A 24,770-nucleotide genomic window follows, 5' to 3' on the forward strand; every position below is an offset into this window, starting at 1 on the left:
GACGAACCACGTCCAGATAAAGCGTCCAGGGTGAAAAAGGTGAATGAAAAAAAAATGAAAAAGTAAAAACCGGAAAGTTGGCAGGTAGCAAAGTAAGGTTAGCAACAAACTGCACAGCAGCACATAAACAAGTCTACAGTCCTCCAACCGACCTCACAACCACAGACCATGTGTAACCACGCCAGTCCAAAACCTCCATATCCGGCTTCTTCACCTGCAGGATTGTCTGAGACCAGCCACTCGGACAGCTGATGAAACTGAGGAGTATTTCTATCTGTAATAAAGCCCTTTTGTGTGGAAAAACAAATTCTGGACCTGGCTCCCCAGTGGTTGGGCCTGGCTCCCAAGTGGGTGGGCCTATGCCCTCCCAGGCCCACACATGGTTGTGCCCCTGCCCAGTTATGTCAAATCCATAGATTAGGGCCTCATTTATTTATTTTCATTGACTGATTTCCTTATATGAACTGTAGCTCAGTAAAATCTTTGAAATTGTTTCATGTTCCGTTTATATTTTTGTTCATTGTACCTTATAGAGTAACGGTAGGTTACAGCACGGTATAGCCTAGGTTACTTTCGGTTTCGGATTTGAACTCAGGGTTGCCATGTCCACTTTTTTCTAGCATATTGGGCTACTTTGAAAACGATGTCGCAGGTGAAAATGTACTGGTCGCAGTTTTTTGGGAGGGGGTCAACTTCTAGATTGCACCGCGGCCGCCATAGCATTTCAAAAAGATATATTTCAATGTGATCTGTTGCTGCTGACTATCAAACGGCTGTTGAGTGAGTGAGTTTGGGGAGAGTTGGAGCCTTCTAGCCATGATCGGAAAGGTCCAGCCCCCAGGCGCTGCAGCAGGCAGCTGAGTCACGTGAGTGAGAGACAGAGAGCACACGCGCACGCCATAAAAACGTTTTACCAGTTGTAAGTAGACTATCTAAATTGTCATTTTTTTCCATAAAACATTCATGCGCTAGCACTGGAAAAAAAACTTTTAGCCCACTAGAACCCATTAGATGATTTAAACTGCATTATAATGTTGAATTTACTTATGGAAAAGCTTATCAAGCTATGGGTTTTACATGGGTTTTAAGCATGCTCTGTTCTTGGGTCTCGAGCGCTACACAAGTGGACATTTGAAATTGAAGTAATGGAACTCCCTTGCATGCTTCTGTTACAGAGAACAGTCCACAATGAAACTGACATTAAATGTGGAGAATGATACATAACATATGCTGGCCATCATGTAGCCAATTCAGTTCTATGCCATTGTAGGCTACTGTAGCCTTAGCCTACCATTTGATACAACAAATATGTTGAAATTATGGTATTACTGGAGTCCGCAAATCAATTCGTGCCAATTGTGTAGACTACATGGAGCTGGCAAACTGATTTAATAAATAGTCTTTAACTCTAATTTATTGTTGTTGTAGCCTTGTGTTATTATGCAATTATTAATGGCCATGTTTGTTTAGTTAATACATGTGGAAGTTATCAATTGTGATCATGGTCACAGATCGATGGCAACTGCCAGGTGTTGTTAGAATGCATTAGATTGATTTTAACAGTCAGACAGATTAGGCTACAGGTAAAAATAAAAAAAAACGCTGGCTGATGTTGTCAAGCATATTCAGTTCATATCCATATTATTAATATTTGTTCAGTGATTAAAATTAAGACCCCATCCTCAGTAGCCTATTCCAGCAGGCTATTGGACAACGCAAGCAATTTGTACCACAAATTCGCCTATCTCTACAAGTTGAATAAATGTGTCTGTCAATTTGAACTAAGCAAGTTGCTAAATCGTTCAGTTTACATCTTTAAATATTTTTTTATTTTTTTACATATAACCTTTCTTTAACTGGACATCTTGCCTACAGCTTGCCTAGACTACTGTATCTGAAATGAGATGTAGGCCTATCAGCGGCTATAGGCTACCTGCATCTAGTTAAGCAAACCATGGCAAAATTGAATTACAATCATAAACCCAGATTTGAGTCAGTAGCCTATGCCTATTGAAATGACAAGTCAGTCTTGCAAGTAGTCCATTTATAACGGGTTGTAGTCTTAACATCTAGAACATAATGAGGCACAATTGCCAGAAAAATTGTCTAACATTCTTATTTTTCTTATTTTTTTTAAGTGTTTTTTGTGAAGAGATTTCGAGAACCTCTGTCCAACTTTCATCACTCAAACGTTCCTGTCGGATTTAGTTATGCACATTTCAAAAGGGATTTATTGTCACGGTCGTCGTAGTGAATGGACCAAGGCGTACATGAATGCTCATGTTTATTTTACAAAATAAAACACGAAAACAATGAACGGACAACAAACAGTCTTGCAAACACAAAGCTATGCAAAGAACAACCTCCCACAAATCCCATGACAAACACATTCCTAATTATAGGACCTTCAATCAGAGGCAACGATAGACAGCTGCCTCCAATTGAAGGCCCTAATCCCAATTATCTAAACACAGATCTAAACACCCTAGAACAGACATAGAAATATACAAACATAGAACAATGACCAAAACCCCGGAATACATAAATCAAACACCCCTCTACATACACACACACCCCGAACCATATAAAACAAATACCCCCTGCCACGTCCTGACCAAGCTATAATAACAAATAACCCCTTTACTGGTCAGGATGTGACATTTATTGACAATCAAAGCAGTCAAACAAGTTAAATCGACATCCACTGATGGAAAATTATCTGTCGAGTTTAATAAGGTCAAATTATATTTTCTCTTGGGACATATTCAATTTCCTTTATTTCTTCACGCTAGCTCTGCAATTTTTATTATTTTGATGGAAAACCGAATTTTGATAATTACGTCGTTACAAGTTACACAGATATTCCTACTTAAATTCACTTGATTATGTTATGGAAAAGGGTTTATTGGGTTTAATGTGTCAACTCCTTTCTTGCTGGGCAAAAACATTTTGGCTAGTTTTCAGGCCTTTTGTGCGGGTTTTGAGTGGTCATTGGACTAGAAATTTGAGCTGAACCTGGCAACCCTGCTTGAATTTCACAGAAGGCTACTTTATTTTTCCGACATGCTGTAAAGACGGTAAGAATATTTCTAACTGCAATTAAAAGTGGATTATGTTAAACGTAGGCTGTCCTTGTTGGCTATGCTTTAAAACTACAACCTAAGCAGAGCTCAATAGCAGTTAGGCAAATAATAGTCGATCATGAAACGTTAAACATTCGGTGAAATGTAACATAAAGTAGCATGCGTAAAAGAAAACTGGAATTGTTGTAATGTATTTATTCTATTATAAAAAAAAGACTAAACCACATCCAATTTTTTTATGGACAAATGTGAGGTGAAATTAGAATTGGATTTAGTCTACTGTTTAATCACTTGCGTCTACAGTCTATCAAGTCCTCCCTTACAGTGCAACTCATAACAACCTAAGCATTACGAAACTTCTGTTAGATCAAATATGCCTTGTGTGTACCAAAATAGCAATACTTTTTTTCTAGACTAGCATACATTCGACCTTCTTTCATCGCCCCCCATACAAAACTCATCACTTCTTTAATAATTCAGGATCTGCTTAAGGTGGACAGCTTTTGGACAGAGATGGGTCTCTCGCTTCGCCTCCCTCTCTCGGCCATCACTACCACCAACAACCAGCGGTAGGTTGTTGGTTGCAAAGCACTATACGTCAAAAGTGATTTTTATACTCCCAAGTGATGATTTAAATGTACAGTTTATATCAATTTATGTGTAAATGTTATTCGAACATCACACATAAGATGCAGCTTTTTTTGGTGAGTGTTCGTTGAGTATTTTGTTGTAGAGAATTCCAGCTAATACTAGCTCGCAACTTACTATGTCTGGTGGGGGGGTTGTATATTTTGTACAGTGCGTGAGTGCAGAGTTGGATGGTGAGCCGTGCATTGCATGACGTGTAATTTTGTGCTGTTCCTATCAGAATAAAGCTCCATGACTGGTGTTACAAGTTCGAGTTCGTGTCGATGATAGATTGTACACAACGCAAGAAGAGTACTGTTACACTTAGAAGAACATATGCTTCCTTGAAGAAAAAGGAAGAATTAATATTAAGAGTAGTGCCTCATTGGGTGATCAAGTCAAATTACACCCCACTTTCACAATACCACAATGCAAACAAAAGCCACTATTACTAAAGGGGTTTTCAGTGATATCTAGAACTACTCAACAAGTCATCACGACTATTATATATTGCCATGCATCAAGCCTTCAGCATTACACAGTAGACTACATACCCAGTTCACAGCTCCCAGTTCGCCGTGCATTTTGTTTTCAGTATCGTCTAGAAAGAAAACAGATGGTGGTCATTAAGTAATGTAAGGGAACCTCTAGGGATGTGTGTACAAGAATGCACCTTACTTTAGCTAATAGCCTGTACAGTACCTGATCCTGCAGAGCTGGATGCTGATGTGAGGAGGGGGGGGGCGTCATTCACACAAAAAGTCCTCCAAGGACTTTATACTCCAGCATACATAACAGTTTTGAACACAGTTGGAACTGAATTAGCCCAAGTATTTTTCACAATCGACTGCAAACACTATTTCTCACATCAATGCACTAACATGCCAAAAATCTTTCCTTGGACACTGTTTCAAAGCAATGTGTATGCTTTCTTCGTAAATATGTTTTTACGTTTTTCTTATTTAACTTCAGTTTACAATGACTTTTCTTGACTTGCCATGTATGTTGGGACTAGGTGATTTCATTATTGTATATACTATTGTATATACTATTGTATATACTATTGTATATACTATGGGTACTACTTAACGCTATGCTAACATCGGTGCGGTAGTTGGTCATATAAAAATTACAAAGAACATTATGCATAATGACAGTCTCACTTACTTCCATTGTTTATATTTTTATCAATGTAGGTTAGGTTCGATTAAGATTTGCTTTCGTTGACGTTGATACCTTCGACATTTACCTCAACTTAGGTGACTTTGATGAAGACGGAAAGAGTTCGGGTTAAGCGATTTTGACTCCGCCCACATTGAGCCCAGCCCCGACGTTTGACTCCGCCCACATTGAGTCCAGCCCCGACGTTTGACTCCGCCCACATTGAGCCCAGCCCCGACGTTTGACTCTGCCCACATTGAGCCCAGCCCCGACGTTTGACTCTGCCCACATTGAGCCCAGCCCCGACGTTTGACTCTGCCCCACATTGAGCCCAGCCCCGACGTTTGACTCTGCCCACATTGAGCCCAGCCCCGACGTTTGACTCTGCCCACATTGAGCCCAGCCCCGACGTTTGACTCTGCCCACATTGAGCCCAGCCCCAACGTTTGACTCTGCCCACATTGAGCCCAGCCCCGACGTTTGACTCTGCCCACATTGAGCCCAGCCCCGACGTTTGACTCTGCCCACATTGAGCCCAGCCCCGACGTTTGACTCTGCCCACATTGAGCCCAGCCCCGACGTTTGACTCTGCCCACATTGAGCCCAGCCCCGACGTTTGACTCTGCCCACATTGAGCCCAGCCCCGACGTTTGACTCTGCCCACATTGAGCCCAGCCCCAACGTTTGACTCTGCCCACATTGAGCCCAGCCCCGACGTTTGACTCTGCCCACATTGAGCCCAGCCCCGACGTTTGACTCTGCCCACATTGAGCCCAGCCCCGACGTTTGACTCTGCCCACATTGAGCCCAGCCCCGACGTTTGACTCTGCCCACATTGAGCCCAGCCCCGACGTTTGACTCTGCCCACATTGAGCCCAGCCCCGACGTTTGACTCCGCCCACATTGAGCCCGGCTCCGAACTGCACACTGAAAGACGGGCGCGGGCCATTGGAGCGGTCGTTACTAGTTACCAAAAACACTGCATGTTTCTGCATGTTTCTACAGTATATCTTAAAAAATGATTTAAAACCTATCCTTAACCACACTGCTAACTGTATGCCTAACGCGAACGTTAAATTAAAAAAAGTAAATCTTAGTTTTTATAAATACATTTGTACGAAAGGCCTATATCCAATTTTGACTTTGTGGCTGTGCTATCTAGTGGAAACCCTTTGCAGCGTATAGGCTATGTTACAACGTGCTATAGCTTCCTTTCGGTGTCGAGGCCTAAAAGGCTAATTTTATTTTCATGCTCTATACACTTTTCTTTTCCAACGTGCTGTAAAGACGGTAAATATATTTGTAAATGCAATTAAAAGTCCTTGTCGGTTATGCTTAACTAGAACTGGAAGCAGAGCTCTATAGCATAGTTAGGCCAATACTGGACGGCCATGAAGAGTTAAACATCCTGTGAAATTGTAAATTGCCATTTTATGTCTTTTCTAAGTTATTCATTAGATTATAAAAAAAATCTATACTACTGAACCACTTTTTTATAGAAAATAAATTAGATTTGGATTTTTAGATTTTTAGATTTAGGGAACTGTATAAATCACTCTACTCTAATCTATTGATTTTAGCTGAAATGGGCCATAGTACTGAAGTCAGGTCTACTGGTTAATATCTGTTTTTGAACCATCAACCTTAAGAAAGAACCTTTTGAAGAACTCTTTTCCAAATGTATACTGTTACGGTAGGTAGACTACCTACAGTTGAAGTCGGAAGTTTACATACACCAAATACATTTAAACTCAGTTTTTCACAATTCCTGACATTTAATCCTACAAAAAATTCCCTGTCTTAGGTCAGTTACGTTCACCAATTTATTTTAAGAATGTGAAATGTCAGAATAATAGTACAGCGACTGATTTATTTCAGCTTTTATTTCTTTCATCACATTCCCAGTGGGTCAGAAGTTTACATACACTCAATTAGTATTTGGTAGCATTGCCTTTAAATTGTTTAAATTGGGTCAAACATTTCAGGTAGCCTTCCACAAGCTTCCCACCCTAAATTGGGTGAATTTTGTCCCATTCCTCCTGACAGAGCTGGTGTAACTGAGTTAGGTTTTTAGGCCTCCTTGCTCACACACTTTTTCAGTTCTGCCCACAAATTTTCTATAGGATTGAGGTAAGGGCTTTGTGATGGCCACTCCAATACCATTTTGCCACAACTTTGGAAGTATGCTTGGGGTCTTGTCCATTTGAAAGACCCATTTGCGACCAAGTTTTAACTTCCTGACTGATGTCTTCAAATGTTGCTTCAATATATCCACATAATTTCCCTTCCTCATGATGCCATCTATTTTGTGAAGTGCACCAGTCCCTCCTGCAGCAAAGCACCCCCACAACATGATGCTGCCACCTCCGTGCTTCACAGTTGGGATGGTGTTCTTCGGCTTGCAAGCATCCCCCTTTTTCCTCCAAACATAATGATGGTCATTATGGCCAAACAGTTATATTTTTGTTTCATCAGACCAGAGGACATTTCTCCAAAAGGTACGATCTTTGTCCCCATGTGCAGTTGCAAACTGTAGTCTGGCTTTTTTATGGCGGTTTTGGAGCAATGGCTTCTTCCTTGCTGAGCGGCCTTTCAGGTTATGTCGATGTAGGACTCGTTTTGCTGTGGATAGAGATACTTTTGTACCTGTTTCCTCCAGCATCTTCACAAGGTCCTTTGCCTTTGTTCTGGGATTGATTTGCACTTTTCGCACCAAAGTACATTAATCTCTAGGAGCCAGAACGTGTCTCCTTCCTGAGCGGTGTGATGGCTGTGTGGTTCCATGGTGTTTATACTTGCATATTATTATTTGTACAGATGAACGTGGTACCTACAGGCATTTGGAAATTGCTCCCAAGGATGAACCAGACTTGTGGAGGTCTACAATGTTTTTTCTTAGGTCTTGGCTGATTTCTTTTGATTTTCCCATGATGTCAAGCAAAGAGGCACTGAGTTTGAAGGTAGGCCTTGAAATACATACACAGGTACACCTCCAATTGACTCAAATGATTTAGCCTATCAGAAGCTTCTAAAGCCATGACATCATTTTCTGGAATTTTTCAAGCTATTTAAAGGCACAGTCAACTTAGTGTATGTAAACTTCTGACCCACTGGAATTGTGATACGGTGAAATAATCTGTCTGTAAACAATTGTTGGAAAAATTACTTGTGTCATGCACGAAGTAGATGTCCTAACCGACTTGCCAAAACTATAGTTTGTTAACAAAAAATGTGTGGAGTGGTTGAAAAACGAGTTTTAATGACTCCAACCTAAGTGTATGTAAACTTCTGACTTCAACTGAATATTCAGTAGGGCCTATAGTGTAGTCTATTGGTTTTAGCTGAAAGGAGCCATAGTAAGATACTGAAGGTCTATTGGTTTTAACTGAAAGGAGCCATAGTAAGATACTGAAGGTCTATTGGTTTTAGCTGAAAGGAGCCATAGTAAGATACTGAAGGTCTATTGGTTTTAGCTGAAAGGAGCCATAGTAAGATACTGAAGGTCTATTGGTTTTAGCTGAAAGGAGCCATAGTAAGATACTGAAGGTCTATTGGTTTTAACTGAAAGGAGCCATAGTAAGATATTGAAGTTCTACTGGTTGATATCTGGTTCTGATCTTTATAATTGATGTTTATTTGTTAGAACAATTGTCTCTTTCAGGAATAATGGAGACTGGACCAGACAGTCTGTTTGTGACCCTCCTGCTTCTCCTCCACAGTTCACACTCTGAGTCAGGTAACTACAGTGTTAATTCACTCTGTGTGTGTGTGCTGACACAGGCAGCAACTAATGCTTCCTATTTGTGTGTGTGCATTATTGCATAGATCTTTGGACGTTTTGAATGGCACGTTTCTATCAATTACATTTGACAGTCTGTGTATCTTTAGTGATGGGTAATGTACCTACAGTCTGTGTATCTTTAGTGGTGGGTAATGTACCTACAGTCTGTGTATCTTAAGTGGTGGGTAATGTACCTACAGTCTGTGTATCTTTAGTGATGGGTAATGTACCTACAGTCTGTGTATCTTTAGTGATGGGTAATGTACCTACAGTCTGTGTATCTTTAGTGGTGGCTAATGTACCTACAGTCTGTGTATCTTTAGTGGTGGGTAATGTACCTACAGTCTGTGTGTCTTTAGTGGTGGGTAATGTACCTACAGTCTGTGTATCTTTAGTGGTGGGTAATGTACCTACAGTCTGTGTATCTTTAGTGGTGGGTAATGTACCTACAGTCTGTGTGTCTTTAGTGGTGGGTAATGTACCTACAGTCTGTGTATCTTTAGTGGTGGGTAATGTACCTACAGTCTGTGTGTCTTTAGTGGTGGGTAATGTACCTACAGTCTGTGTATCTTTAGTGGTGGGTAATGTACCTACAGTCTGTGTATCTTTAGTGGTGGGTAATGTACCTACAGTCTGTGTGTCTTTAGTGGTGGGTAATGTACCTACAGTCTGTGTGTCTTTAGTGGTGGGTAATGTACCTACAGTCTGTGTGTCTTTAGTGGTGGGTAATGTACCTACAGTCTGTGTATCTTTAGTGGTGGGTAATGTACCTACAGTCTGTGTATCTTTAGTGGTGGGTAATGTACCTACAGTCTGTGTGTCTTTAGTGGTGGGTAATGTACCTACAGTCTGTGTGTCTTTAGTGGTGGGTAATGTACCTACAGTCTGTGTGTCTTTAGTGGTGGGTAATGTACCTACAGTCTGTGTGTCTTTAGTGGTGGGTAATGTACCTACAGTCTGTGTATCTTTAGTGGTGGGTAATGTACCTACAGTCTGTGTATCTTTAGTGGTGGGTAATGTAGCTACAGTCTGTGTATCTTTAGTGGTGGGTAATGTACCTACAGTCTGTGTATCTTTAGTGGTGGGTAATGTCCTAAATGCTCCTTCCTTTCTGTCTGTTCTCTTCAGAGAAGTTTGAAGTTATTGGTCCAACTGATCCTATTGTTGCTGTGGCTGGTGATGACATCATTCTGCCCTGTTACCTCAAACCCAACATCAGTGCTGAGGACATGACAGTGGACTGGCTGAACCTGGACTTCAAAGACGGTCGTGTCTTTCGTTACCAAAACCACAGAATCATACGAGAGGATCACATTCCCTCCTACATTGGAAGAACTGCACTGTTTGAAGAGGAACTGTGGAGGGGAAACACCTCTTTAAAACTGACCAGGGTACAAGGCACTGATGAGGGATTTTACACATGCGTAATTCAATCAAAGCCCTGGAATTGTAATTTCACTATTCAAGTCCTCGTTGAAGGTGACGTTTATTTGTATGTTAATGTAATAATCTAACTACAGTACAATGACATCACCTCTTTCCTTCATATTACTGGATACAGTATGTGTCTATTTGTTCACAGCCTGTCACCAGTTAACATCCAGTCTATGTGTGTCTGTAGCTGTAGGATCCAAGCCAGTGGTGTCCATTGAGGGACACAGAAAGGGAGGGATGGGTCTGCTGTGTGAATCAGAAGGCTGGCACCCTCAGCCTGAGCTGCTGTGGCTGGACAGTAAAGGAGTCAATCTCTCTGCTGGTCCTCCTGAGATACATAGAGACTTAAAAGGATTCTACAAGGTGAAACAACATGTCATTGTCCAGGAGACTAACACCAACCGCTTTACCTGCAGAGTCCAACAGAGCCGGATCAATGAGAAGATGGAGACAGAGGTTCACCTCCCTAGTGAGTAAAAACATAATATTATTTAGACATGAAACACTAGAGATATTGATGTGTTAATGTACAGTATATGTTTTAACCAAAGGCTTTGAGACAATACAAAAGATTAGTGTTTGTTATGATACACTCCAGTGCTGAGTGGTAGTATTAGTACCAAACCCTGTTGTTGATGTGTAATGATGTGTGGTAGTATTGGTACCAAACCCTGTTGTTGATGTGTAATGATGTGTGGTAGTATTGGTACCAAACCCTGTTGTTGATGTGTAATGATGTGTGGTAGTATTAGTACCAAACCCTGTTGTTGATGTGTGGTAGTATTAGTACCAAACCCTGTTGTTGATGTGTGGTAGTATTAGTACCAAACCCTGTTGTTGATGTGTGGTAGTATTAGTACCAAACCCTGTTGTTGATGTGTGGTAGTATTAGTACCAAACCCTGTTGTTGATGTGTAATGATGTGTGTGGTAGTATTAGTACCAAACCCTGTTGTTGATGTGTAATGATGTGTGGTTGTCACGGTTGTCGTTGGGAAGGAGGACCAAAATGCAGCAGGTATGTGGTTGCTCATCTTGAACTTTTATTAACTCAAAATGAACACCAAAATAACAAAACGAACTCACGATCAACGAAACAGTCTTCTCAGGCTCACACACGCTAGACAAGAAACAATCTCCCACAAAACAATTACCCATATATAGGACTCTATATCAGAGGCAACAAGGAAGCACCTGCCTCCAATTGAGAGTCCCAACCCCCCCCCCATTAACCTAACAGAAAAACACTCACTCGACTAAACATAGAAATACCTAAACATAGAACATAAACCAAACCCCGGAAATAATAAATCAAACGCCCTTCAACAAACACACCACCCCGAACCACATAAAACAAATACCCTCTGCCACGTCCTGACCAAACTACAATAACAATTAACCCTTATACTGGCCAGGACGGGACAGTACCCCCCCCCCTAAAGGTGCTAACCCCGGAAGCACCTCAAGAATAACGAAAACCCCAAACAACAACAAAAAATCCCCCTAAACTAAAGGGAGGGAAGGGAGGGTGGCTGCCGTCACCGACGGCACTTGTGCTACACCCCCCCTCCCCTATGCAGGTGGTGGTTCAGGCTCCGGCCTATTGTCCTCCAGAGTGCCGACTGACCCGATCAGCCTCGGACCGTAGGCAGACTCCCCCTGCTCCGGATCATGGGCAGACCTCTTCCTCTCCATCCTGTAGGCAGACTCATTAATTAAACAGTTAATCACTTTAAGTTCTGAATTGTCAGGCTTACTCAGTTCAGGGTTGCTGCTAGACTCCCTTGGTTTTTGGTCATCGGCAGACTCCTGGCCGACGGGCCACTCTGGCTGATCCTGGCCGACGGGCCGCTCTGGCTGATCCTGGCCGACGGGCCGCTCTGGCTGATCCTGGCCGACGGGCCGCTCTGGCTGATCCTGGCCGACGGGCCGCTCTGGCAGCTCTGGCCGACGGGCCGCTCTGGCAGCTCTGGCCGCTCTGGCATCTCCGGGCAGCTCTGGCCGCTCTGGCATCTCCGGGCAGCTCTGGCCGCTCTGGCATCTCCGGGCAGCTCTGGCGACTCCTGACTGTGCCGACGCACTGGAAGCCTGGTGCGTGGTGCTGGTACTGGGGTTATCAGCCTGGGAACACGCACCTCCAGGCTAGTGCGGGGAGCGGGAACAGGACGAGTCGGACTGGGCTGATGCACTTGAAGCCTGGTGCTGGTACTGGACGTGCCAGACTGGGAACACGCACCTCCAGGCTAGTGCGGGGAGCGGGAACAGGACGAGTCGGACTGGGCTGACGCACTGGAAGCCTGGTGCGTGGTGCTGGTACTGGACGTGCCAGACTGGGAACACACACCTCCAGGCTAGTGCGGGGAGCGGGAACAGGACGAGTCGGACTGGGCTGACGCACTTCCGGGTCCGCACGAGAGACAGGAACTGGAAACACCGGGCCATGGAGGCGCACAGGCGGTCTTGATCTTACCTCCTGCACAACCCGTCCTGGCTGGATGGAACTAGTAGCCCTGTACGAGCGGGGTGCTCGTACAGGGCGGACTGGGCTGTGCAGGGGCCTGATGGTTGCCGTGCGTAGAGCGGGAGTTGGGTAGCCGGGTCCTAGGAGGCGTACCGGCGACCAGATGCGCTGCGCAGGCATCCTCCTACCAGGCTGGATGCCCACACTAGCACGGCACCTGCGAGGGGCTGGAATAACTCGCACCGGACTGTGCGTGCGTATGGGCGAGATTGTGCGCTCTTCCGCGAAACATGGCGCCCTCCACTCCATACGCTCCTCCATATAATCACGGGTAGCTGGCTTCTGGCTCTTCCTTGGCCTAGCCAAACTACCCGTGTGCCCCCCCCAAAATGTTTTATTGGGGGTGCCTCTCGTGCTTCAACGCTAGTCGTGTTCCTCGGTAACGTTCCCGGTCCTCACCCCATTTTCTCCATGGGCCCTCTCCGGCCATAATCTGTTCCCATGTCCATCTTTCTCGTTGGTCCAACTCAATTTCCCACTGCTCCTTACAATCCACCTGTTGCTCCTTCCTCTGCTGCTTGGTCCTTTTGTGGTGGGAGATTCTGTCACGGTTGTCGTTGAGAAAGGAGGACCAAAATGCAACAGGTATGTGGTTGCTCATCTTGAACTTTTATTAACTCAATATGAACACCAAAATAACAAAACGAACTCACGATCAACGAAACAGTCTTCTCAGGCTCACACACGCTAGACAAGAAACAATCTCCCACAAAACCTACACCAAACAATTACCCATATATAGGACTCTCAATCAGAGGCAACGAGGAAGCACCTGCCTCCAATTGAGAGTCCCAAACCCCCCATTAACCAAACAGAAATACACTCACTCGACTAAACATAGAAATACCTAAACAAAGAACATAAACCAAACCCCGGAAATAATAAATCAAACGCCCTTCAACAAACACACCACCCCGAACCACATAAAACAAATACCCTCTGCCACGTCCCGACCAAACTACAATAACAATTAACCCTTATACTGGCCAGGACGTGACAGTGGTAGTATTAGTACCAAACCCTGTTGTTGACGTGTAATGATATGTGGTAGTATTAGTACCAAACCCTGTTGTTGATGTGTGGTAGTATTAGTACCAAACCCTGTTGTTGATGTGTGGTAGTATTAGTACCAAACCCTGTTGTTGATGTGTAATGATGTGTGGTAGTATTAGTACCAAACCCTGTTGTTGATGTGTAATGATGTGTCGTAGTATTAGTACCAAACCCTGTTGTTGATGTGTAATGATGTGTGTGGTAGTATTAGTACCAAACCCTGTTGTTGATGTGTAATGATGTGTGTGTTTTAGGTGAGTTGTTTTATAGAACCCCATGGAGAATAACCTCTATTGTGAAATGCTGTCTGGGAGCCATCGCTGTGATTGGGTTAGCTCTGGCTATCTACTGCATATGCATTAAGAAAGGTAATGTAGATATGATATGAATGTTTAATTGTTAGAAAAAAATGTCTGCAATGTTTTTTTTCAACCTCAACACGTTCACAGTGGTTGTATTCTATGGATACAGGATAATATACTACACCTGCAGGTGATTAACATGTTAACACTGATGATGGATTTTAATCTGCAGGTGATTAACATGTTAACACTGATGACTGATTTTAATCTGCAGGTGATTAACATGTTAACACTGATGACTGATTTTAATCTGCAGGTGATTAACATGTTAACACTGATGACTGATTTTAATCTGCAGGTGATTAACATGTTGACACTGATGACTGATTTTAATCTGCAGGTGATTAACATGTTAACACTGATGACTGATTTTAACCTGCAGGTGATTAACATGTTAACACTGATGACTGATTTTAATCTGCAGGTGATTAACATGTTGACACTGATGACTGATTTTAACCTGCAGGTGATTAACATGTTAACACTGATGACTGATTTTAACCTGCAGGTGATTAACATGTTAACACTGATGACTGATTTTAACCTGCAGGTGATTAACATGTTAACACTGATGACTGATTTTAACCTGCAGGTGATTAACATGTTGACACTGATGACTGATTTTAATCTGCAGGTGATTAACATGTTAACACTGATGACTGATTTTAATCTGCAGGTGATTAACATGTTGACATTGTGACTGATTTTAATCTGCAGGTGATTAACATGTTAACACTGATGACTGATTTTAACCTGCAGGTGATTAACATGTTAACACTGATGACTGATTTTAATCTGCAGGTGATTAACATGTTGACACTGATGACTGATTTTAACCTGCAGGTGATTAACATGTTAACACTGATGACTGATTTTAACCTGCAGGTGATTAACATGTTGACACTGATGACTGATTTTAATCTGCAGATGATTAACATGTTGACACTGTGACTGATTTGAATCTGCAGGTGATTAACATGTTGAAACTGATGACTGACTTATCTTTTTAATCTGCAGGTGTGATAATAGATCAACTCAAACTGCAGCAGGGTACGTAGTGGTTTTATTGTCCCTAACCCAGATTACACACATGACTGTAAAGATTCACTAAGCAGACTACACCTTCTAGTTGACATGCAAATTATGTTCGCACTGTCTTCCATCTACTCTACACACATATCTTGCCTTCCTGTATTATACTGATGCTAAAATATTTATTCTAATGAGCCACTTACTTTATGTTCGTATTCTTATCTTTTATTATTTCTTATTGTTGTTGAATTGTCCAGAAGGAGCCTGCAAGTAAGCATTTAGTTGGACGGTGATTACCATGTGTATGCCGTACATATAGTGGCAAGAAAAAGTATGTGAGCCCTTTCTGCATAAATTGGCAATCAAATGTGATCTGATCTTCAGCTGAGTCACAACAATCAGGGATGCAAACCAGTCACCTTTTGGAGAAATTCACCGTTTTGAATCCAAAATAGCTAAGCTAGGCTAGCTAACGTTACAACATCAGATAAGCTAACGTTAGTAACCTAACCAATTCACCGTAGTATTAACTGGTGTACAACTCCTTGCAGTAACTCAAGTTATAACGCGTTAGTTGCTTACTGGACCCTGGCAATCTGTGAAATGTTAACTAGCTAACGAACTAACTACTGTCTGTGAACTAATGTTTTCCCTCTATAGTATGTGTTTATTTTTCAGAATGAGAGAATGAGGTGAATATTAGGATTTGCTTGTTAAACTAGTGGATTCAGGGATCAAGTGTAGCTGGAGCTGGGCCTGGCTTAAACTGGATGCCACTATAGAAGTGAAAGGAACACCACACACTTTCCCTCTTTCTCACTTTTTCAATACAGCGAATAAAAAGGAGTATGCCAGGTGTTCTCTGCCTGAAAGAGATCAAGTATACCAACAAAGGGTATCATGCTCTGCTGGCACATTGTAGAACAGATGTCCACAGGCTTAAAGTGTACAATGTAATAATGTGCAATGTAGCCCAAATATATTGTTTTGGTTGTGTTGAACTTGACAGTAACACGTGTGTGAGTGAGGGGGGATTATTTAATGTTTTACTCTGTGAACATTATTTTGCACACATGTAGGCTTGTGCACTTGATCGATGTCTACTATGGTGGCCACTATAATAAAGCAGAAATAGAATGCTTGTTTGTTTCATTCTATTTCTACGTAAGATGTTTTTTCCCCAAGTGCAATATTTAGATGTGTGTGGTCACACCGTTCTATTATAAAGGCTGTCATGGCTAACTGCAATATTAGTGGATTGTTTTTTTCTCAAGACTTGAGTGTCATTTGCAGTAAAGTCTAGGCAACAAATAACATTGGATTGCTTTCTTTACATTTTTTAGCTGTGAGTCAGGTTCACATGAATCACTTTTTATTTTACACACAGAGACTGATCATGTAGATCATATTCTTTGTTGTTTATTTAGTTAAAACCTGCATTTCCCCCTAGCAGGGATTTTCTTGCATGTTTCAGTGCAAAAAAAAGTGTCACCTTTTTGGTACCTTACCAGTTTGCATCTCTGTACAATAGACACACATAGTGTGCTTAAACTAATAACACATAAATTATTGTATTTTTTCTTGTCTATATTGAATACATAATTTAAACATTCACAGTGTAGGTTGGAAAAAGTATGTGAACCCCTAGGCTAATGACTTCTCCAAAAGCTAATTTGAGTCTGGAGTGAGCTAACCTGGAGTCCAATCAATGAGACGAGATTGGAGATGTTGGTTAGAGCTGCTTTGCCCTATAAAAAACACTCACAAAATGTAAGTTTGCTATTCACAAGAAGCATTGCCTGAGGTGAACCATAACTCGAACAAATGAGATCTCAGAAGACCTAAGATTAAGAATTGTTGACTTGCATAAAGCTGGAAAGGGTTACAAAAGTATCTCTAAAAGCCTTGATGTTCATCAGTCCACGGTTAGACAAATTGTCTATAAATGGAGAAAGTTCAGCACTGTTGCTACTCTCCTTAGGAGTGGCCGTCCTGCAAAGATGACTGTAAGAGCACAGCGCAAAATGCTCAATGAGGTTAAGAAGAATCCTAGAGTGTCAGCTAAAGATTTACAGAAATCTCTGGAACATGCTAACATCTCTGTTGACGAGTCTACAATACATAAAACACTAAACAAGAATGGTGTTCATGGGAGAACACCATGGAAGAAGCCACTGCTGTCCAAAAAAAACATTGCTGCACATCTGAAGTTTGCACAGCACTACTGGCAAAATATTCTGTGGACAGATGAAACTACAGTTGAGTTGTTTGGAAGGAACACAACACTATGTGTGGAGAAAAAAAAGGCACAGCACACCAACATCAAAACCTCATCCCAACTGTAAAGTATGGTTGAGGGAGCATCATGGTTTGGGGCGGCTTTGCTGCCTCAGGGCTTGGACAGCTTGCTATCATCGACGGAAAAATGAATTCCCAAGTTTATCAAGACATTTTGCAGGAGAATGTAAGGCTATCTGTCCACCAATTGAAGCTCAATAGAAGTTAGGTGATGAAACAGGACAACATCCCAAAACACACAAGTAAATCAACAACAGAATGGCTTCAACAGAAGAAAATACACCTTCTGGAGTGGCCCAGTCCTGACCTCAACCGAATTTGAGATGCTGTGGCATGACCTCAAGAGAGCGGTTCACACCAGACATCCCAAGAATATTGCATAACTGAAACAGTTTTGTAAAGAGGAATGGTCCAAAATTCCTCCTGACCGTTGTGCAGGTCTGATCCGCAACTACAGAAAAGTTTGGTTGAGGTTATTGCTGCCAAAGGAGAGTCAACCAGTTATTAAATCCAAGGGTTCACATACTTTTCCCACCCTGCACTGTGAATGTTTACACAGTGTGTTCAATAAAGACATGAAAACGTATAATTGTTTGTGTGTTATTAGTTTAAGCAGACTGTGTTTGTCTATTGTTGTGACCTAGATGAAGATCAGATCAAGTGTCATGACCAATTTATGCAGAAATCCAGGTATTTCCAAAGGTTCACATACTTTTTCTTGCAACTGTTTGTCTAATTAAACTTGAAACTTGAAGTGGTGTCCATACATACAGTGCATTTGGAAAGTATTCAGATCCCTTCCCTTTTTCCAAATTTTGTTACGTTACAGCCTTATTCTAAAATTGATCAAATTATTTTTTCATCTCATCAATCTACACACAATACTCCATAAGGACAAAGTGTAAACAGGTTTTTAGAAATGTTTGGAAATGTATTACAAATAAAAAACAGAAATAACTTATTTACATAAGTATTCAGACCCTTTGCTATGAAACTCGAAATTGAGCTCAGGTGCATCCTGTTTCCATTGATCGTCCTTGAGATGTTTCTACAACTTGATTGGAGTCCACCTGTGGTAAATTCAATTGATTGGACATGATTTGGAAAGGCACAAACCTGTCTATATAAGGTCCCACAGTTGACAGTGCATGTCAGAGCAAAAACCAAGCCATGAAGTCAAAGGAATTGTCCGTAGAGCTCCGAGACAGGATTGTGTCTAGGCACAGATCTGGGGAAGGGTACCAAAAAATGTCTGCAGCATTGAAGGTCCCCAAGAACACAGTGGCTACCATCATTCTTAAATGGAAGAAGTTTGGGACCACCAGGACTCTTCCTAGAGCTGGCAAACTGAGCAATCGGTGTAGAAGGGCCTTGGTCAGGGAAGTGGACTAAGAACCCGATGGTCACTCTGTGGAGATGGGAGAACCTTCCAGAAGAACAACCATCTGTGCAGCACTCCACCAATCAGGCCTTTATGGTAGAGTGGCCAGACAGAAGCCACTCCTCAGTAAAAGGCACATGACAGCCCACTTGGAGTTTGCCAAAAGGCACCTAAATTACTCTCAGACCATGAGAAACAAGATTCTCTGGTCTGATGAAACCAAGAACTCCTGAATGCCAAGCGTCACGTCTGGAGGAAACCTCGCACCATCCCTACGGTGAAGCATGGTGGTGGCAGCATCATGCTGTGGGGATGTCTTTCAGTGGCAGGGACTGGGAGACTAGTCAGGATCGATGGAAAGATGAACGGAGCAAAGTACAGAGAGATCCTTGATGAAAACCTGCTCCATAGCGCTCAGGACCTGAGAATGGGGCAAAGGTTCACCTTCCAAAAGGACAACAATGCTAAGCACACAGCGAGACAATGCAGGAGTGGCTTTGGGGATAAGTCTCTGAATGTCCTTGAACCCAGAGCGACGCTACCCATCCAACCTGTCAGAGCTTGAGAGGATCTGCAGTTAAGAATGGGAGGAACCCCCCAAATACTGGTGTGCCAAGCTCGTCGCGTCATACCCAAGAAGACTCAAGGCTGTAATCGCTGCCAAAGGTACTTCAACAAAGTACTGAGTAAAGGGTCTGAAAACTTATGTAAATGTGATATTTGAGTTGTTGTTTTTTTAAATTTGCAAACATGTATAACCTGTTTTTGCTTTGTCATTATGGGTAATTGTGTGTAGATTGAGGGGGAAAAAAACTATTTACAAATTTTATAACAAGGCTGTAACGTAACAAAACATGGAAAAAGTCAAGGGGTTTGAATACTTTCCGAATGCACTGTAACTGTATTCCTTTCAGATTGGTTTCATTTCTCCCTCAGCTGTTTATCAAAACCATGGCGAGGTGGCCTTTATTTTCATTTGAACTGCAGATAGCCCCTTTAAGGTTATTTTAAGCACATTAAAAGTGTTTCTTCTGATGTTGGAACATTGGTATGAGACAAGGAGTCCCAGAGAGAGACTACATCTTCTAGTGTTCATGTTAATGATGTTTTCACTGTCTTCCATCTATGTGCTATGACCATACATTATCAATCATCATTGATACTATTAAGGCCTATATAGCGTTTACAAAGTCAAGAGCTATTGCTTCAATTCAACTTGGGTAGTTCCATCTGTACCAATGACTTCTCCTGGTTTTAATTCCCGTTTGTTGTTGGATTCACTTCTCAACTAAAAATCTACGTTAAAGAATATGACTAAATCAGAATCAAACTGTATTTATAGTTTGATTTTGTTATTCTAAACATCAGATTTTGAATCCAACACATTATTAATTTACAGACTAACTAGAATTATGGCACAGATAGAACTATCCAAACAGGAGATACATCTCCGTCCAATGTTGATTTTTGGTTGTGTTGACAACCAAACACAATTCAATATTACTTTTGAAATATAAAAAATAGCCTATTAACGTGTTAACAAATTAGATGTTGGATTAATGTCTCCAACTCGGCCAAAAATAAAAGTTAAAGAATGGGATTAAGTCAGTGGCTCAGATGAAACTATCCAAGCAGTAGATACATAGGTTGTAATCTCAATGAACAACGTCAGTTATCCACGTTGAAATGACGTAGTGTGCCCAGTGGTTCGTTTCTGATACACCTGGATCACTGATGGACCAGTCACATTTATTTAATTAAATTAAGAGGTGGCGGTAGGGTAGAATATCTTCATTGGAGAAGTCGTCTCACAGAGCTGGACTCATTTAGGTGGTGGAACTCATTTAGGATTTGTGACGTTAGTGAAGTGATATGAGACAAGGAGTCCCAGAGAGAGACTACATCTTCTAGTGTTCATGTTAATGATGTTCTCACTGTCTTCCATCTATTCTACATATTTACAGTTGACTTCAAAAATAAGCTAGGTAAGTAGTGTCTTCAGATCATTACTTTGTTAGAATTATGTCAACCATTTTATGTTTTTCTTTGTTCGGAGAACATTAAAAATGTTCCTTCTGATGTTGGAACATTGATATGAGACAAGGAGTCCCAGAGAGAGACTACATCTTCTAGTGTTCATGTTAATGATGTTCTCACTGTCTTCCATCTACTCTACATGTTTACAGTGAACCTCATTGTGAAGCTAAGTAAGTAGTGTCTTCAGATCATCATTTTTTTCATTTAACCTTTATTGACCTAGGCAAGTCATTTAAGAAAAAAATATTATTTACACTGACGGCCTACACCGACCAAACCCGGACGACGCTGGGCCAATTGTGCGCCGCCCTATTGGACTCCCAATCATGGCCGGTTGTGATACAGCCTGGATATTGTTAACATTATGTAAACCAATGTTTTTAACATGGAACTTCTAGTGAAGTAGAACACTTAATGTTGTGCATATTAATGTTCCCTGACTTTTATCTGATGTTGGAACATTGATATGAGACAAGGAGTCCCAGAGAGAGACTACATCTTCTAGTGTTCATGTTAATGATGTTCTCACTGTCTTCCATCTACTCTACATGTTTACAGTGAACCTCAAGAAGGAGTTGGGTAAGTACAGTACTTTCTTCAGATCATCACTTTGCTAACATTATAACCAATGTCTCTTCTATAGATGTAACTTCTAGTGAAGTAGGAACCACATAATGTTGTTCTATTAATGTTCCCTGACTTTTATCTGATGTTGGAACATTGATATGAGACAAGGAGTCCCAGAGAGAGACTACATCTTCTAGTGTTCATGTTAATGATGTTCTCACTGTCTTCCATCTACTCTACATGTTTACAGTGAACCTCAAGAAGGATTTGGGTAAGTGCAGTCCTGGCTTCAGATCATCACTTTGCTAAAATTATGTCAACCATTTTATGTTTATTTTTGTATTTTTTTTGGTATTTGAACTGTAATCCAGGTCATTTGGTTCTGCTATTAGATGAAGCACAGGGATATTCACATTCATCTGTTGTATAAACAAAATATCTGACATTGTATTCTCATTTCAACTTTGCTGTGCTTTAAATTAGTTGAAAGCGCAGTGATAGACATTTGTGTGACAATCAAAAATCTAACATTGTTTTCCCACTGGAATTTGGTTATGCTTTTAGATGGTTGAATGCATAGTGATAACACATTAGAAATTCAACTAACTTCTGGCTGTATTTTTAGATGGGTGAATATACTGTAGGTTGTAATCTCATTAATCAACGTCTCAACCAAATATTACCCAGTTATCCACGTTGAAATGACGTAGTGTGTCCAGTGGTTAGTTTCTGATACACCTGGATCACTGATGGACCAGTCACATTAATGTTGATGTTCTAGAACAGGATGTGTTGAGACTGTAGAGGACCACTAGACTAGAGAGAGGTAGTCTCTGATACACCTGGATCACTGATGGACCAGTCACATTAATTTAATTAAATTAAGAAGTGGCGGTAGGGTAGAATATCTTAATTGTAGAAGTTGTCTCACAGAGGTACGCTGGACTCGTTTAGGTGGTGGAACTCAATTAGGATTTGTGACATTAATGAAGTGACATGAGACAAGGAGTCCCAGAGAGAGACTAGATCTTCTAGTGTTCATGTTAATGATGTTCTCACTGTCTTCCATCTATTCACATGTTTACAGTTCCACTCCCTGGGAAGCTAGGGAAGTAGTGTCTTCAGATCATCACTTTACTATTATGTAAACCAATGTCTCTTCTAGCTGTAACTTCTAGTGAAGTAGAAAACACGTTGTTCACATGAATGTTCCCTGACTTTTCTTATTATCTATGTCTACAGATAAGGTTGAGAAGGATCTCACTAGTCAACTGGGTAAGTAGTGTCCTTCATATCCCAGTGTCTTCAGACCATAGAATGATGTTCTAGAACAGGATGTGTTGAGGCTGTAGAGGCCCACTAGACTAGAGAGAGGTAGAATCTGATAATGATGGACCAGTCACATTTAATTAATGAAATTAAGAAGTGATGGTAGGGTGGAATATCTTCAGAACTTGTCTCACAGAGGTACGCTGGACTCATTTAGGTGGTGGAACTCAATTAGGATTTGTGACATTAGTGAAGTGATATGAGACATGTTTACTGTAACGTGCGTCGTATAGAGGGGACCAAGGCGCGGCATGTTGAGTGCTCATGATTATTCTTTAATGAAAACTAAACACTTTTACAAAGAAACAAAACGACAGCAAACAGTTCCGTCAGGCAACAGACAACAAAACGGAAAACTACCCACAAACACGCTAGAAAAAACACCAACTTAAATATGATCTCCAATTAGAGGTAACGAGGACCAGCTGCCTCCAATTGGAGATCAACCCAAAAAAACAACATAGAAAAACTAGAACTTAAACATAGAAATACCACCCAAAAACACCCCCGTCACGCCCTGACCTACTCTACTATAGAAAATGACATTTTACAAGGGTCAGGATGTGACAGTACCCCCCCCCCCAAAGGTGCAGACTCCGAATGCAACAAAAAAAACAACAAAAGAAACCACAAAACAAAAAGGGAGGGTGACAATTGTCTTTGGCGGCTCTAGTGCAGTACCCAGAACCTTACCATCCAGCAGATCCTCCAGCAGCAGAGGTGGCTCCGGTTCGGGGCGTAACCCCCGCTCCGCCCGCAGATCCCTCTGGTTCTGTACCACCGGACCGTGGATCGTCGTCGGATGAACCAGACTGTAGATCATCGCCAGAGGCTCCGGGCTGCAGGCTGCCGCTGGAGGCTCCGGACTGGAGGCTTTACTCGTGGAGCTGGAACAGGTCTCACCGGACTGGAGAGACGCACTGAGGACCGGGTGCGAGGAGCAGGCACCGGTCGTACTGGGCTATGGAGGCGCACTGGAGGGAGCGTGTGAGGAGCAGGCACAGGACGTACTGGGCTATGGAGGCGCACTGGAGGGAGAGTGCGAGGAGCAGGCACAGGACATACTAGGCTATGGAGGCGCACTGGAGGGAGAGTGCGAGGAGCAGGCACAGGACATACTGGGCTATGGAGGCGCACTGGAGGGAGAGTGCGAGGAGCAGGCACAGGACGTACTGGGCTATGGAGGCGCACTGGAGGGAGAGCGCGAGAAGCAGGCACAGGACGTACTGGGCTATGGAGGCGCACTGGAGGGAGAGCGCGAGAAGCAGGCATATACTCACCACAAATAGCACGGGGAGTTGGCTCAGGTCTCACCCCTGGCCCAGCCAAACTACCCGTGTGCCACCCCCCCAAATTATTTTGGGGGCTGCCTCTCGTTCTTCCCCGGCAGGCTACGATACCTGTCTATTACCTGGCCCCAAGTCCAGTTTCTCCTTTCAATCCAATCCTCATTAGACCAGGTATCCATCTCTGCCCGGGCACGGCGCTTGATCCAATCGTGGTGGGTAGTTCTGTAACGGGCGTCGTATAGAGGGGACCAAGGCGCGGCGTGTTGAGTGCTCATGATTATTCTTTAATGAAAACTAAACACTTTTACAAAGAAACAAAACGACAGCAAACAGTTCTGTCAGGCAACAGACAACAAAACGGAAAACAACTGCCCACCAACACGCTAGAAAAAAACCCTACTTAAATATGATCTCCAATTAGAGGTAACGAGGACCAGCTCCGTCCAATTGGAGATCAACCCCCAAAAAACCCAACATAGAAATAGAAATACTAGAACTTAAACATAGAAATAGAAAACATAGAAAACCACCCAAAAACACCCCCTGTCACGCCCTGACTTACTCTACTCTAGAAAATGACATTTTACAAGGGTCAGGACGTGACATTTACAGATAAATTCAGGAAGGAGAAGGGTAAGTAGTGTCTTCAGATCATCACTGCTCGATTTACGTAAACCATTTTATGTATATATAGTTTTTGGAGCACAAACGGACAATCGGTAATTGCTATATTCATTTTTGGACTTATAAATTAATTATATGTACCCACTGATTCTTGAAGAATATAACTTATAAATTGTTAAAGAGCTTAGTTTA

The 24,770-nt window shown here is 42.1% G+C and overlaps 1 protein-coding gene across 12 annotated transcripts in view; it reads left to right on the forward strand.

Moving 5' to 3' along the window:
- Positions 1-687: 687 nt before the first annotated feature.
- LOC106577369 (butyrophilin subfamily 3 member A2) overlaps positions 688-24,770 on the forward strand; it is a 46,151-nt gene continuing 22,068 nt past the window's right edge. For 6 of the 12 annotated variants that reach the window (XM_045701796.1, XM_045701804.1, XM_045701805.1 and 3 more), the window contains exons 1-11: positions 2,962-3,077; positions 8,533-8,607; positions 9,781-10,131; positions 10,274-10,555; positions 13,914-14,027; positions 15,039-15,071; positions 20,697-20,717; positions 20,919-20,939; positions 21,328-21,348; positions 21,587-21,607; positions 22,579-22,611. In XM_045701796.1, the coding sequence (XP_045557752.1) occupies positions 8,538-8,607; positions 9,781-10,131; positions 10,274-10,555; positions 13,914-14,027; positions 15,039-15,071; positions 20,697-20,717; positions 20,919-20,939; positions 21,328-21,348; positions 21,587-21,607; positions 22,579-22,611 (967 nt within the window). In that variant the 5' untranslated portion in view covers positions 2,962-3,077; positions 8,533-8,537. Of the gene's footprint in view, positions 920-2,961; positions 3,078-3,563; positions 3,653-6,155; positions 6,162-7,811; positions 7,832-8,514; positions 8,608-9,780; positions 10,132-10,273; positions 10,556-13,913; positions 14,028-15,038; positions 15,072-20,696; positions 20,718-20,918; positions 20,940-21,327; positions 21,349-21,586; positions 21,608-22,578; positions 22,612-24,770 lie in introns of those variants that run through there. The other 6 variants (XM_045701799.1, XM_045701800.1, XM_045701798.1 and 3 more) reach the window with 6 other exon arrangements.

The sequence above is a fragment of the Salmo salar genome, chromosome ssa18, assembly GCF_905237065.1.
Source record: "Salmo salar chromosome ssa18, Ssal_v3.1, whole genome shotgun sequence".
In the NCBI taxonomy this organism is placed as follows: Eukaryota; Metazoa; Chordata; class Actinopteri; order Salmoniformes; family Salmonidae; genus Salmo; species Salmo salar.